General features: G+C 36.5%; 1 protein-coding gene across 1 annotated transcript; it reads right to left on the bottom strand.

The window, feature by feature from the left end:
• Nucleotides 1–2,510: 2,510 nt before the first annotated feature.
• LOC112764880 (probable serine/threonine-protein kinase PBL21) lies at nt 2,511–6,116 on the bottom strand. Its single transcript, XM_025810691.3, has 6 exons — nt 5,452–6,116; nt 5,328–5,360; nt 4,996–5,189; nt 4,664–4,853; nt 3,321–3,712; nt 2,511–2,984 (listed from the first exon to the last, which is right to left on the bottom strand). The coding sequence occupies exons 1-6, from the start codon at nt 5,534–5,536 to the stop codon at nt 2,736–2,738; spliced, it is 1,143 nt and encodes a 380-aa protein (XP_025666476.1). The 5' UTR covers nt 5,537–6,116; the 3' UTR covers nt 2,511–2,735.
• Between the last annotated feature and the right edge of the window lie 9,895 nt (nt 6,117–16,011).

Below are 16,011 nucleotides of genomic sequence, written 5' to 3'. Positions count from 1 at the left end.
CACTTAAAAAACGTGAAGTATTTAGACCTGTAGTCCGTACACCAGAAGATGTAAAACCTGTTGGATACAGATGGTTATTTGTGAGAAAACCAAATGAGAAAAATGAAGTTGTACGCTACAAAGCTCAACTTGCGGCACAAGGTTTTTCACAAAGGCTTGGTATAGATTATGAAAAAACATATTCCCCTATAGTGGATGCAATAACATTGTATTATTTGGTCAGTTTATCTGCATACCATAAACTACATATGCATTTAATGGATGTGGTAACTGCCTATTTATACGGATCATTAGATCGTGATATCTATATGAAAGTCCCTAAAGGATTAAAGATATCTAAATCATCCAATAAATATTTACAGGGGTTATACTCAATCAAATTGCAAAGATTCTTATATAGTCTAAAGCAATCTGGACGAATATGGTATAATCATCTTATTGAGTATCTGGCCAAAAACGGATTTAAGAATGATATCTGCCCATGTATTTTCATAAAGAAATCTGCATTTGAATTCATTATAATTGCTGTGTACGTTGATGATTTAAATATCATTAGAACTTCTGAAGAGATTCTAACAATTATAAAAACTCTAAAAGAAGAGTTTGAGATGAAAAATCTTAGAAAGACTAAATTTTGTTTCGGCCTGTAGATCGAGCATACAAAAAATGTGATCTTTATTCATCAAACAACATACACAGAAAAGATCTTGAAGAGATTTTATATGGATAAGTCACATCCATTAAGTACCCTAATGATCGTAAGATCTTTGGACGTGGAAAATGATCAATTCCGTCCTAAGGAAGAAAATGAAGATATCCTTGATCCTGAAGTACCATATCTTAGTGTCATTGGAGTGCTAATATATCTTGCTAATAATACACGACCTGACATATCATTTGTGGTGAATTTACTAGCAAGGTATAGTTCCTCTCCAACCAGAAGACATTGAAATGGAATCAAACAAATTTTTCGATATCTTCATGAAACGGTTGATATGTGATTGTTTTATCCCTATGAATCCAAGCCACAACTAGTTGGCTATGCAAATGTAGAATACTTGTCTGATCCACACAAAGGAAGATCTCAAACAGGATACCTGTTCACATATGGTGGTACAGTTATATCATGGAAGTCCACAAAACAGACGATAGCAGCAACATCCTCTAATCGTGCTGAAATACTAGTAATACATGAAGCTAGTCGCAAGTATTTTTGACTCAGGAGTTTGATCCAATATATTCTGTCATCATGTGGATTGATTGACCAAAAGATAGCTCCAACTGTCCTGTTTGAAGATAATACAGCATGCATAGCTCAACTTAAAGACGGATACATCAAAGGTGATAGGACAAAGTATATTTCTCCCAAATTTTTCACTCATGATTTTCAAAATCAAGAAACAATTGATATCCAACAGATCCGCTCAAACAATAATCTGGCAGATCTATTTACAAAGTCACTTCTAAAATCCTCATTTGAAAGATTGGTATATCAGATTGGAATGCACCGATTCCAAAATATTAAATAATATCAACAAGAGGAAGAGACGGTACTTTTTTCCCCTTGATCAGATTTTTTTCTATTGTGTTTTTCTTAACAAGGTTTTTAATGAGACAGTCCCCATCACAAAGGATATTGTATTCTCTTTTTTTTTACTAAAATTTTTTTCTATTGAATTTTTTTTAGTAAAATTTTAATAAGGCATAATTCTAAATGGTTATCCAAGAAGGAGTGTTGTGATAAGAACAAATAAGGTGGATGCCCATTAACAATATGTGTGGCTAAAACTTTCAAGGGAGAGATTTAAGATTCTTACAAAGACCAACTTTTAATAAAGGTTGAAAATGATGAATTTGTATATGTATAAATAAAACTTCATAACCTAAAATATAAGACACATAATAATAAAATATAAAACTCTCTCTTTTCTATTTTACTCTGAGTTTTTAAGTTACAATATACTAATAAATATATAAATTACTTCTATTATAATGAGATAATTATATTAGTAAATACTAATTCTAGTATCTTCTATTTACTAATCTTTATTTTATATTTAGTATATCTTCCTTATTTATTTATTTTTCAACGATCCTTTAAATTTTTGTTCTTAATTAACTACAGGTATAACCGTATAACAATTCCTACAGGATGTTTAGAATTATTATTTAATGTAGAAAACGTAATAGGCCAAACGGCCCAAGAAACTAAGACAGAACTTGTAGACGGGGGCTAACTCCTGACCTAAAAAAAAAAAGATGGGGGCAAACTCACATGCTTCTACCTAATCCATCATCTTAAAACACAAGAATAAGGTTACAAACTTGCAGAATTACCAAAAAATAAAAAATAAAAAAAAAAGTTACAGACTTGCAGAGTAAGGCACACGGTTCCCCTGACCTAACATCTTAAAGCATGTTTCCTTTCTAATAACATATCTTTCCCTCTGACCACCGTCTTCCTTAATTGTTTGAAATGATAAGAATATTGCTAGATTCGCCAAGTTTAATTAGTCATAAAATTCACGTCCATTGCAATTAAATCAAATCGACATTCAACAGGACTAACTTTCACAGTTTCACTACTGCAATGGCAATAAGTTTAACTAAAGAAATAATGCTTGACTTTCAAAATAGGTACAAGTTTGTAGCATACACCACCCAAACCAGTAAGTAAATCTGTACTAAACATGAACAGAAATCGAACTCAATCTACCTTCTGATACCAACGGAAATTAACTTCTGTCGATTTCTGAATATTGCGATGGTGGGTTCTGTCTATGCTGTTCAGGGATACTCTGAGAGGCTAGATACTCCAATGCAACAACAATATCCCCGATTAGCGGCCGGACTTTTGGTTGCTCCTGTAGACACATTGCAGTAATGGCAATTGCCTGATGTAAACAGCGCAAGGGGAAGTTCCCTTGCAAAAGGGGATCAACCAATTGTATGAACTTTCTCCGGTCCCCAAAACATGGGCGAGCCTGGAAACCAAAACAAAAGAGAAGTGTTAAAGAAGTAATTTCACATATGAAACGGAAGAATACAGATACATCCATCTATTAAGCTAAAGACGAATTTGCATGTTAAAGGCAGGAATCAACCTAATTCACCATGTCAGTTCCTTTATGCTGAAGCATACTCTCTTTTTTCAAGGCTTTTTTCACTTTTTGCCATATAGAAACTACATATATAGGGGTAAGCTATATGGCAATGGAAACAATACACTAAAAGGAGCTACATATGAGCAAAACTATGACAAATAATTTACTCAAAAGGGGAAAAATTCATTTTGGGAACCAAACAAGCTAAACATTTACCCATGAAATTAAGTTTTGCTCCCCTGGTCTTCTGCTACTATCTATTGCCCTACGCCCAGTGATCAACTCCAACAAAACCACGCCAAAGCTGTATATATCAGATTTAAGTGTTAATTTGCCACTCATGGCATATTCTGGTGCACAGTAGCCATATGTTCCCATCACCCTTGTTGAAACATGGGTATTGTCTCCAACAGGTCCAAGTTTTGCAAGCCCAAAATCTGACAGTTTGGGATTGAATTCATTGTCTAATAAGATATTTGCAGACTTCAAGTCTCGATAAATAACTGGCGGATCAGCTCTACAATGAAGATACTCAAGACCTCGGGCAGCCCCAACAGCAATCTTCATCCGCGTACTCCAACTTAGTGGTTCTTTGTCTTGGGGAGGATCTGAAATAGAATAAGTTACAACAGAATCAGTTAATTAATTATATAACCGAGAAACTAATGTTAGGATGTATTTAAAGAGGAGTAGAGGATTTCTGAATAAATAAACATAATGAGAACAAGTTTGTTCTTCCAATAAATTATACATTATACATCTAAGCTGTAAAAAAATTGCTCTTTAATTTTAACAAAGATCCACACAGACGAACATCGAAGAACAACTGCAGTTTACTTTTAGGTAATTCTAGTTCACAAAATCAAATTTCAAAACCATCCTTACTGAAAAACTAGAAGCTGTTTTGGTTGTCTACAGCACAATAGTGTAAACCTAACAGAAAATAGATAAACAGAATTTATGATTTTATCCACTTGAAGCCTATACTCATATGCCGCATACTTATTGACGAATCATGGATGGGTGTCACAGAAGAAAAATCAGAAAGCAAAGACTAAGACCATTTTTTCTCCACATTGGACGAAGTTTATGACACTCCTTACACAGTTGGACACAGGCCATAAACCAGTTTACAGTAGTCACTATGCAATCACAAGGAACACCGCAACGCATATCAAAGTAGACAAAATCTGTTCATTCTATATACACAAACTCCTTCTGTGGTTAATGGGAACAAAATATAAACAATACAAACGAAATATACAAAATTATGAAAATATACTTGCAAGAGCAACACAAGCAACAAAAGTTTTCCTGTAAGTAGCAGGTGTTGCAATGTGCTCTGTTGCATCAACTTCATTATAAATAATGGTCAATACCGAGATATGAAGAAACTAAAGATACCTATTCCAGTCACAAATTTACATTGACTGTTGACTAATGACTATAAAACCACAAAGTTGTCTGGAACAATCCAATCAGAGCTTCTACAGCATTGCAACAGTCAAGCACTTGCAAATTAAGTGTAAGTGCGAGAAACATAAACAATAAATAGTTACCAAAGAGATGATCTTCAAGGCAACCCATAGGCATATACTCATAAACTAAAAGCCTTTGATCTCCATCGGTGCAATAACCTATGAGCCTGACAAGGTTAGAATGGTGAAGAAGGCTTAACATAAGAACCTCCATCACAAATTCCTGAAAGCCCTGATGACCATCATGACTTAACTGCTTTATGGCAACAACCTACACAAGAGGACAATTCAAATTTGAAAAACATATCCAAATAACCACAATAAATTGATTATTCTGTTGTTAATTGCTAAATTGTTAGTCATGTCATGTGATCTGAAACTCTGAATTGAAAAGAAAAGAGGTAGTTAGTTGCCTGGCCAGTAGAGAGGCGACCCTTGTAAACGCGTCCGAAACCGCCCTCACCGATCAAATTGACTTGGTTGAAACCCCGTGTTGCCGCCGCCAGCTCTCGGAATCCAAAGCTCGCCGCCGCCGTGCTGCTTTTCCCATTACTCGTACTCTTCCCCTTCCCCTCCGAATACGATTCCTTCTTCCTCCTTTCACTCTCTAACCACCCAAAACTAACTTAAATAATCTGACACTTGTTTTAAGATTTTGATAAAAAAAAAATCTACTCTGAATTTAAGTACATTAAAATAATAATAAATAATCATAATTACAAGGCAGAAGAATCGCAAGGCATACCAGTAGCAGCAGTGTATTTCCCTCCACCAGAGCCTGTAAAATCCACACAGAACCCTCGTAATTCAATAAAATAAACGAGCAAAAATAAAATAAAAGAGAAAAAAGAGAAGAAGGAGGAATGGACCTGAGGAAGCAGATCGAGAACCAGTGTCAATTTCGACTCTGCTGGCATCTTTGGCGCGAGAAACAAAGCACGAGAAGCAGCTCATGTCGCTTTTCTAACCCAATTTCACTTCAATTTAAAATATCCAAATCCCTATTCTGCGGTGTGGAAGGGGATCTTTGCATAATTCACTCTCTCAGTCTCTCTCACTCACTCACTTGAAATAAAGTTGCTCTTCTTTTTCGCCTAAATACTACAATGCAATGCGTATATTCAAACAAAAATGGCTATTGTTTCCAAAGCGGTTTCATTAGATTCGCGACACACTCCTCCGATGTTTTCCCTTTTAATTCGTTTGCGTGTGTGTTTTGTTTAGCAGAAATGAACTGACGCTAGTTATGGTAGCTACAATTAATTAAGCATCTATTATTTATTCACGATTTATAAAGAAGGTTTTTGCCTTTTCTTGCTTTTTCTCTTTGGTATGTGTATTTTTTTTTTTTCTGTTTTTGTCATTTTATAATTTAGTGGTATTTTTGTTTAGTATTAATTTTGGATTTTCACTTTGGTTGCATTAATCTCTTTGATTTGCAGGGTGGGTCGCTCTCTATCCTCTCTATTAGGGTCTTATGCGCATTTATAAATGTTACGGTCCCAGACATCATTGTTTTTTCTTTTTCCCCTTCTTTCGCCTTTTTATCTTTTTGCCCTCCTTATTCATCTCCTCCAGGCTCCAACACTCCGAATCCCGCATTGTCTATCCGACCGTTTTTCACACGAAAGTCATTCCGTCCTTCCACATCAGCTAGTCATTGGATAAAAAGTCTCTTTTGTTTCTTTGGTGTGAAAGGTACAAGTCATCAAGAGACCGTTGGCCATTTTCTGGATTTGGCTTATTGGGCTCTCTGGTATTTTTAGTCCACTAGATATGCTGGACCCATTTTGGCCCAGACTTGAGAGCCTACGATTTTCATAAGAAAAATAAAAATGAACGAGTTAATATTCCTGGTTCATTTTTTTTATATATGAAAAAAATTTAAGGTACTTTTGATGGAAATGAATTTATTTGGTGTAATTATAGATGGGTAGATGTTGTAGGAAGAGTAGGCCCAACACGCAGGTGGCGTGCTAAGCTAGCATGCAGAACGCGTATTGGACACGAGATAAGCTCCTAGCCAGCACGCAGGAGGCGTGCTGGACACGTGGCGAGTTCTCATCCAACATGCAAGGGGCGTGTTACATCACGTGGGTGGCATGTTAGACATGTGTCACATATTGATTCGATGTGATTCGTATGTGGCCTGCATGTTGAGTGCTTTGTCTATAAAAGCGAAGTTCGTTACCATTTAACTTCATTGTGAGGAGAGTTGTTTTAGTGTGTTGGTGATGTGATGAACAAATATAACTAGGGATGTCAATGGGGCAGGGCGGGGACGGGGATGCCTCCCTACTCCCCGTCCCTGCCCTCAAATTTTGTCCCCGTCTTCGTCCCATTTTCCGCCATGGGGGGATAATTGCTCCCATCTCCATTCGCCATGTTCTCCGTGTTCCCCGCGAGTCCCTATTCCCCATCTGCTTATGTTGAACATTTATATGAAAATTTTCATAAAAAATTTAAAAAAATATAAAAAAATCACAAAATGTCAAAACAACGCACAAACATACATATCTTATCCAAGATTACAAAATTTTGATAAATACCTTTTTCTCTAATAACAAAATGTTCGTGCATTCTAACACAGCAAAATGAATTTACTAATTTGCTTTACCCTTACAAAATGTTCGTACAACACATAAAAAAAGGTTCACATACATCGTTGTACTAGTTAAGAAAATTTCAATTTAGGATTTAAACAGAAATGTCTATTGCAGTAATATATTTGTATGTTGTTAGGAGATATGAATCCTAATGAAATTGCTTCAATCTTGCTTAAAGTCATAAATAGAACAGCTAAGATCACAATTCATAAACAGAACAGCATAGCATAAACAGAATAGCATAGCATAAAGTCATAAACAGCCAAGAAAATCAAAACTCATAATTAATGGAAAATAAAAAAATTGAAGTATGAAAAAAATAAAAAAATAGCCACTAATTATCAGAAATTCATAGAACAAAACATTCATTAACAAAAACAACAGTCACCAACTTCAAAACATCAAATTCATGAAAAAAAAACAAAAACCTAAAGTGAAATACCAAAATACAAGAAAAGAAGAGAGTAGTGAATCTTACTAGGGATAAAAGAGAAATGGCCGAAGAGGTCAGAGACGCCGGTGAAGAGAAGAGCGACGAACGACGCGGAAGAGGACGAACGAAAGAGGGCGCACGGGGTGGTGCGGTGATGATGCAGTGAGTGGGCCGGCTGAAACGGACAATGGCGAGGCCGTGACGATGGTGGTCGGAGGTGGCTGGCTGGGACGAGGGAGAGAACGTAGATGAAGGGTGCAGATACGAAGGGTTTTCGCAAGAAGTAGAGTGAGGGACTGAGGGTGTCTAGGGATTGAAATGCGGTGGTGGGAACTGGGAAAAGGAGTTAGGGTTTTAACTTTTCTATATATATATATTTGCAATGTGAAATGACTAAAAAACCAAAATAAAAACTAAATTCTTAAGGGTATTTGAGTAATTTAATATATTCGGGGATTGTGGGGAATACGAGGACGAGGACGGGGATCCCCACTCGGGTCCTCGCATCTGCTTCGGGGAAATTTTGTCTCCTATCCCCGTCCCCACAGGGAAAATTCTCCGTCATCGGGGCCCCATTCGGGGCGGTCCCCGTAGGGATCCCCGCCTCCTGGGAATTTTTGACACCCCTAAATATAACGGTATATCACAATAGTAAGATTATATGAAATACACATGAGAATTCGTTTGTGATTTCATGCACTATGATGTTTGGAGAGCTATTGATACGTGCTTCAAATGTTCGTGATATGAAGAGTTCAATCATAATATAAAGCCCAACTACCCATTAATTATGTTTTTCACATATTCATGCATCCGAATTTGAGTACAACTCATATGCATTGCTTTCACCATTTACTTTATGGCATTTTCTCCCCTTTTATTATTTGCTCTTTTTCTTTTCTTTCTCTTCTTTTTTTTTATTTTTCTTTTCTTAATAATTTTTTTCAATTCATATGATTAAGATATTGAATGCATAAACATGTTCTTTAACATTCTTGTTCATATTTTCAGAAAATTCTAACATACTCAATTCTCAAACCAAATGTTTCTAAACCCAATTTTCCCACACTTAAATCATAAGCACTCTCACTAGTCTAATCTAACCAAGGATTCAAATTAAGGACATTATTATTTTTCGCTTAGAGTTAATGATGTGCTAAAGTAAAGAATAAAAGGGGTAAAATAGGCTCAAATTGGTTTGCAAAGGATAATGAAAGGTTAAGGCCATATGGGTATGTAAGCTTAGTGAAACAAGGCCTCAATCACATAAGTGCATGCATATATTAAACAATGGAAATATAGAATCAAGCAAGACAAAGATCACAATTTTAGAGAGAACAACACACACCAAAAATAAAATATTAGTTGATAGAATGCAACCAATTCAAATAGGCTCAAAATCTCACAGGTTTTGTGTGTTCGAGCTCTAAACCATGTTCCAGTATAATATTCCTTCAAACAAGTTTATCAAAAATTTTAAATCAAATTAGTGAAATACTCTAAAAAGTTTCTTGAAAAAGTAAATATTACTTCAACCAAGTAGTTGGTAAAATATGCACAAAATGTAACAAACATGCAATCAAACATGCAAATGCAACAACTAACTACAAAGAAAATTTAAACATTGGTGTTGAGACAAGAAGGTACTAACCCACGGAGATCGGTATTGACCTCCCTACACTTAAAGATTGCACCGTCCTCGGTGCATGCTGAGATGCGCAAGTGGGCAGGTTGCTCCAACTAATGCTATTTCTTCAAAGATTGTGTAGATGGAACTTGTTTGTTGCCCATGTAAAGGTTTTCCGTTTCCCTTCCTCGGTGGCCATCCTGAAAGAAGAGGAAAAAGAAGAAAATTAACCCATGAATAAAGAAGAGGCGACGCGTAAGCGTCGTCCACGCTTACGTGTGGGTGAGCAAGAATCCTAGTGACGGGTAAGCGTCGGTCACGCGTATGCGTGATCACTGGTTGTGCTAAACGCACAATACCAGCACCAAGGCAGCACAACTCTCGGCCAAATCACCCATTGACGCCGATCTGGCAATCCACGCGTACGCGTCGCTGACGCTTACGCGTGGGGTGACTAAAATACGGGTGTCGCACACGCGTCGCCCACGCGTATGCGTGGGTTGGCTCGTGCACAAGGCACCCTTCCTGCACAGCTCCCATGTGACTTTCTGTAAGGTTTAGTGTCGCATGTGACGCGTGCGCATAGTTCACGCACACGCGTGGGACGCGCTTTTCTTCTTTTTTTTTTCATATGCAGAATGCAAAATGAAGATGCTGATGCAGATGTTATGAATGACACTAATAAACAAAAAGTAGAATAAAATAAAATAAAACTAAAAATAAAGAGAGACGATCATACCATGGTGAGTTGTCTCCCACCTAGCACTTTTAGTTAAAGTCCTTAAGTTGGACATTTGGTGAGTTCCTTGTCATGGTGGCTTGTGCTTGTACTGATCCTTGAATCCCCACCAATGTTTGTAATTCCAATAGCCTCCGGGATCCCAAATTAGGCGCAAAGAGCCTTCAAGCAAGATTAAACAAGTGACAAGGCCCCAAGAGTGTTGATTGCTAGATTGAATTCCAGGGTCCCAAACCTTGCTTTTGCACCGTTTTCTTGTTGACCATCTTTGTTCCAATCGGGTGGTAAGCAATCCGAATTCTTACTGAAGCATCCAAACAGCTTCCTAGACCCATACAATTTAGTATTCTTCCAACCATGATAATTCAACCGTGAGCTTCCTACCATAATGAACCTAGGATTATGTTGCCAACCACTGACCATCTCCCTCTTACTCTTATAGCCACAAAGAGCTCTAAGTTGCCTATCCGTCTCAAGCAAAGCATATTCAAGTGGGCTAATTAAGCTTAGAGATGAGAGATTTACCCACTTGAATGAAGGGATGGATGGTGATGGCTTTGGGGGAGAGGTCTCCAACAACCTTGGCAAGGTGATCTCCAGCTCCATTCCCTTGGGCTCTTTGACAACTTCCACCTCCTTGCAAACTTCTTTAATTTCAACATCTTCCTCTTGGTAGCTTTCTTCCAATTCGACCTCTTCTTCATTGTTCACCAAGGGCATGGGAGATTGTGCTTCTTCTTCTTTAATCTCCATGTCAAGTCCAATGGGAAAGGATTCAAATGTAGATAAGAATTCATCAATGATTGAATCCATCTCTTGATCATCCCCTTCAAAGTCTTCAATCATGATATGCCTTGGAGGTTGTACACCCTCCTCAACATCAAATTCAAACTCCTTAGAAGGGGGCTCTATGACTGGGCTTTTCCATGGACGTTCCACATCTCCTAAGTCTTCAACCACTTCTTCCTCTTTAACGATTACGGCTTCCTCTAATTGTTCCAATACAAAGTCATGCTGCTCACTGTCCACCGGAGTTTCTAGTGTCTCCTTCATGCTACGTTCTTCATTAGATTCTCCACATGAAGCCATGGGGTTCCTTGAGTGTTCGAACGTCGGGAAGCTAATTGATTTATCGCTTGTTCCAGTTGATGAAGGGTTGCATGAAATTAATCTACTGTTTCCTTGAGGCGAGCCTGTGATTCTTGGGTCGATGGATATGGACATGGTGCATATGGAAGTGGTGGTTCTTGGGGGTAATTAGATTGGAATTGGGGTGGATAAGGGTTAGGGTCATATGGAGGTGAATGGTTGTAGGTGGCTTGTGAGTATGGTGGTTCAAAGCTATGTTGAGGAGGTGGTTCATAGGCATATGATGGGGCTTGTTGGTAACTACAAAGGGGTCCACCATATCTATCATCTTGGTACGCACCTCGGAATGGCTCTTGACCATAGTAACTTGGTGGAGGTTGGTTGTCACGAAAAGGTCCACCATAACTATTGTCTTGGTATGCATCACAGAATAGTTGTTGGTTATAGCGCATTGGAGGGGGTTGTTACCAAGAGGGTTGATCAAATCCTTGTGGCTCCTCCCATCTTTGATTCTTCCAACCTTGATGCCTGTTCTCACTATAACTTCCATTCCTTACAACAACATTAGAACCAAACTTGAAACCAGAGGGGTGAGAATTCATAGTAGCTAATAAAAATTAAAAACAAAAATAAAAACAAATAAACAAGCAAAAGAAAATATTTACAATAACCAATAATAAGGCACACAATTGCAATTTCCCAGCAATGGCGCCATTTTGACGAACGAATTTTCTGCTAGTAAAGAATTTTCACAAATAAATTTTCGTTGTAAGTATAGTTTCTAAACCAACAAAGAATCCTTTCGTACAAAAGTTTTGGTTGTCGCTTAAGCAAATCCAATAAAATTTATAACCGAAGTATTTAAACCTCGGGTCGTCTCTCAAGGAATTGCAGGGATGTGTGTTTATTATTGGTTATGGAAAAAGTATCTTTTTGGGTTTTTTTAAGATAAGAAGCAACAATAGTAAATGACAATGGAAACAAACTAACTATAAAAACTCTTGGCAAGGTATGAGAACTGGAAATCCCATCCTAGTTATCCTTATCAATTGTGATGAGAATTGTTTATTGCTCCCACTTAGTTAACCCTTACTAAATAAAGAAAAGTCAAGTGGACTGGTGCGTGGCGGAAGTTAAGCCAATTAAGAGATTATAATATAATAGAACAGCATTGCGAGTATATCTCTTAACCAGCTAAAATCTGCCTCACCAATTTAGAAGAGTGTCACAAAAATTTAGAATAGAAAAATACTGGGAGTATGAGTCTCAGGTCGTCTCCCAACGAGTTGCGAGAAAGGATGATATTTTATTAATTAGAAATTTCCACGAGAGTTTGAGAGTTGAATAATGAGCAATTAAATAATTGTAAATTAAAGCAATAAAAACTAAGAATGATTATTAATATTCTAGATAAAAAGCCTTGACTGGGGGAATGATTAATTGGAAGTTATACCCTTGTTGGGATCTCTTAAGTGTAGTATTAAAAAGGTTGTTGTTTTCACTTAGTTAACCCTTACTAAATAAAGGAAAGTCAAGTGATTGAGCTAATTCTTATTCGCAAATCCTAGTCCTCTCCCTTGGGAAGGTCTAGCGTTAGTAAATACAGAACTAGCCAACAACTTCCAGTTTAATCAACACCTAAGCCTTCCAACTCAAGTGTCTCCTCCTAATCAACTCCCATATCAAGTATGGAGTCTACTCCATTGACATGAATATAACGCTCATAAAAATATAAGAAGAAGACATGATGAATTTAAATAAAATAGGGATTCAAAATTGATTAAAAATAAAAGTAATCATTTGCATTAACAATTCATGAAAATAATCCACTTACTACTTTAAACAAGAATTAAAAATATAGAATAAATAAAAGAGTAAGTAAGGAAACAAACTAGAATAGTATCTTCAACGGAGGTAATGACTCTTCAATATCTAAAAGCAAAAGCAATAAACTGGGAATGTAAAGAGAAACTAGAGGAAGAGTAATTCACTCTAGATTCAGATCTAAAACTATCCTAATGAGAATATATCAATGTGTCTAAAGTTTTGTTTTGAGTCTCTGCATGTTCCCTGACTTTATTCTATGTTTCTGGGCCGAAAACTGGGTCAAAACGTGGCCTGAAATTGCCCCCAGCATTTTCTGTTATTTCTGCAGATCGTGCAGGTCACGTGTACGCGTCGTCCATGCGTTCGTGTCATTCAGCGATTTTCCTTGTCACGTGTATGCGTCGTCCACGCGTTCGCGTCATTTGTGCCGACTCCAATCCACGTGTTCGCGTCAGGCACGTGCACGCGTCGCTGCAATTTTCTCCATTCCGCGCGCTCGCGTGAGCCATGTGCGCACGTCGGTGTTCGCTGGTCATCTCCTTAGTTTCTTGTTTTCCTTCCATTTTTGCAAGCTTCCCCTCCATTTTCTAAGCCATTCCTACCCTATAAAGCCTGAAACACTTAACACATGGATCACAGCATCGAATGGTATAAAGAAGAATTAAAATATACTAATTAAAGTTCTTTATGAAGCAAGTTTTCAATCATAGAATAATACTAGGAATGGATTATAAAATCATGCAAATCATATGAATAAGTGGATGAAGACTTGATGAAACTACTCAATTAAACACAAGATAAACCATAAAATAGTAGTTTATCAACCTCCCTACACTTAAACATTAGCATGTCCTCATGCTTAGCTTAAGGAGATAAAACAAATGAGTAGGGAAAAGTAAGACTCATGCAATGCAATGCAATGCAACCTATGTATATGAATGCAACTATATGATAAAATGATTTTGTCTACTTAGTTAAAAATAAATAAGTTCTTTTAAGACAAAAATAAATCAAATTCCACTAATTCAAATTATATAGTAAAAACAAGTAAACTCGTAGGAAGACAGCTCATGAAAGCAGGGAACATAGGATTAAGCATTGAACCCTCACTGATGGTGTGTATGCACTCTAGTCACTCTAGTGTATAGGGTTATCACTCTATTCTTCTCTAATCATGCTTTCTAAACCTTGTTCTTCACCTAACCAATCAACAAGTATTTAATACACCAATGCAAACATCATGAGGTTTTTTCAAGGTTGTAATGGGGTCAAGGTAAAGGTAAGGGTATATATATGGCTAAGTGAGTTATAAATTGAATCCTTGATTATCCTAAGCTATCACCTAACATACATACTCTATTTTCTTCTTAAATCATCCTTAGCTACCCAAAATTTTTCCACTTTTGTTTTACATACTCATGCATCAACTTTTCTCTTAACTTGCATCACATATGCATTGGTTTTTATTGAACTTAACTTAGCATTGGGGTAATTTTTGTCCCCTTATTTATCTAATTACTTATTTATTTGAATATTTTTGGATTTTTTTTGCAGCATAAAAATAAACATAACATTGCCAATGCACATGGATTTATAATTTTTCTAGTTTCACATGAGTAGGTACCCAAATTTTCAATATTTTATCATGACACATTTCCTAATTAACCAATGTTCCCATGACTTTTCCACACTTAATTGACACACAATTTCTATCTTAAGCTAACCAAAGATTCAATTTGGGTTATTACTTATTTTTCTGCTTAAGGCTAGTAATATGGTGAAATATAGAACAAAGGGGATTTAAAAGACTCAAAGTGGCTAACAAAGGTAAATGAAATGGTAGGCTATTTGGAGTAAGTGAGTTAATAAAATAATGGCCTCAATCATATGCATGCATATAACACATTAAATATTGGACATATAGGATGGAACAAAATATAGATTACAATCATAGAGAAGAAAATACACAAGAATAAATTTTTTTTATTATGGTTAAATAATGTAACCATGTAATTAAGCTCAAAATCTTACTGGTTGTGTGTTCTGGCTTTTAACTATGTTCCAAATACAGCTTCCAAATAAGTTTAACACAAAAGTTTTGATTTAAATCAATGAAATTTTTCAGAAATAGGCTCTTTAAAAAGAAATTTATTATTTTCTAACCAAATAGAACATGCATGCAAATAACCTATTACTATGCAATTTTATTCTATCCTAACAAAAGAAAAATTAAATAAATATCCTATTCTATTGGTGCTAAGAAAGAGAAATTAACTTCGGAAGTCAGGTACTGATTCTCTAATGAAACATTATGTAATTTAATTAAAATAAATCTTTGACGATAACCTTGCTAGCAAGCGTGCAAGCTTTGGCTATTATTATCTATAAAATTTCATTGGTAAATTAATTAAGTAACTTTGTAAATATTTGTGTTTAACAGATCCTAAAATTGTGAACCGAGGTGAATTCGATTTAAGAAGTGTAGACACTATGGGCAACCACGACATCATCATCGACGGCCAGTTCAAAGCCAGTGGCTCTATCAAGCTCGAGATTTTAAAAAAAATTTATGTACAAATATAAATAATATGTAACATTTTACGAATTTATACTCTATAGGGGGTAAGAACTGAGGAGTCTTTAGTAGGGCCGGGGTTATTAGTTACATTCATTTATTCGGCGTCGATTAGCAGGCAAATAATAGGATATAGCAAAGCAGTAAATAGAAGATAAAGATAGATAGAGAAAGTAGAGAAAACAGAAAGCAGAACACAAACAGAAGAATACAAAAAAATAAAACACAGATATAGCATACACACAGACAAACATAGAGCAATAGATCATACACACAAGAAGAAAAGCAACAGAGAATAATGTGTAGACAAGAATGATGCATGTCTAGTCCTAGTGCAGGTAATGAGCTCATTTGTCGGTTTCTACCCGCTCCCGACGTAACCCAGCATTACCATCCGGATATGGCTTTCCTGTTGGCTATACCCCTGTGTACAGGAAATAACCCCTCTACCACCACAGGGTCTTCTGCACGTAGGAAATAACACATCTGCCACTGTAGGGATGTATGCCGACACACCTTCTGTATACAGGAAA

This window comes from Arachis hypogaea, chromosome 17 (assembly GCF_003086295.3).
Source record: "Arachis hypogaea cultivar Tifrunner chromosome 17, arahy.Tifrunner.gnm2.J5K5, whole genome shotgun sequence".
NCBI lineage: Eukaryota > Viridiplantae > Streptophyta > Magnoliopsida > Fabales > Fabaceae > Arachis > Arachis hypogaea.
This window is presented reverse-complemented; position numbering and strand designations above follow the sequence as displayed.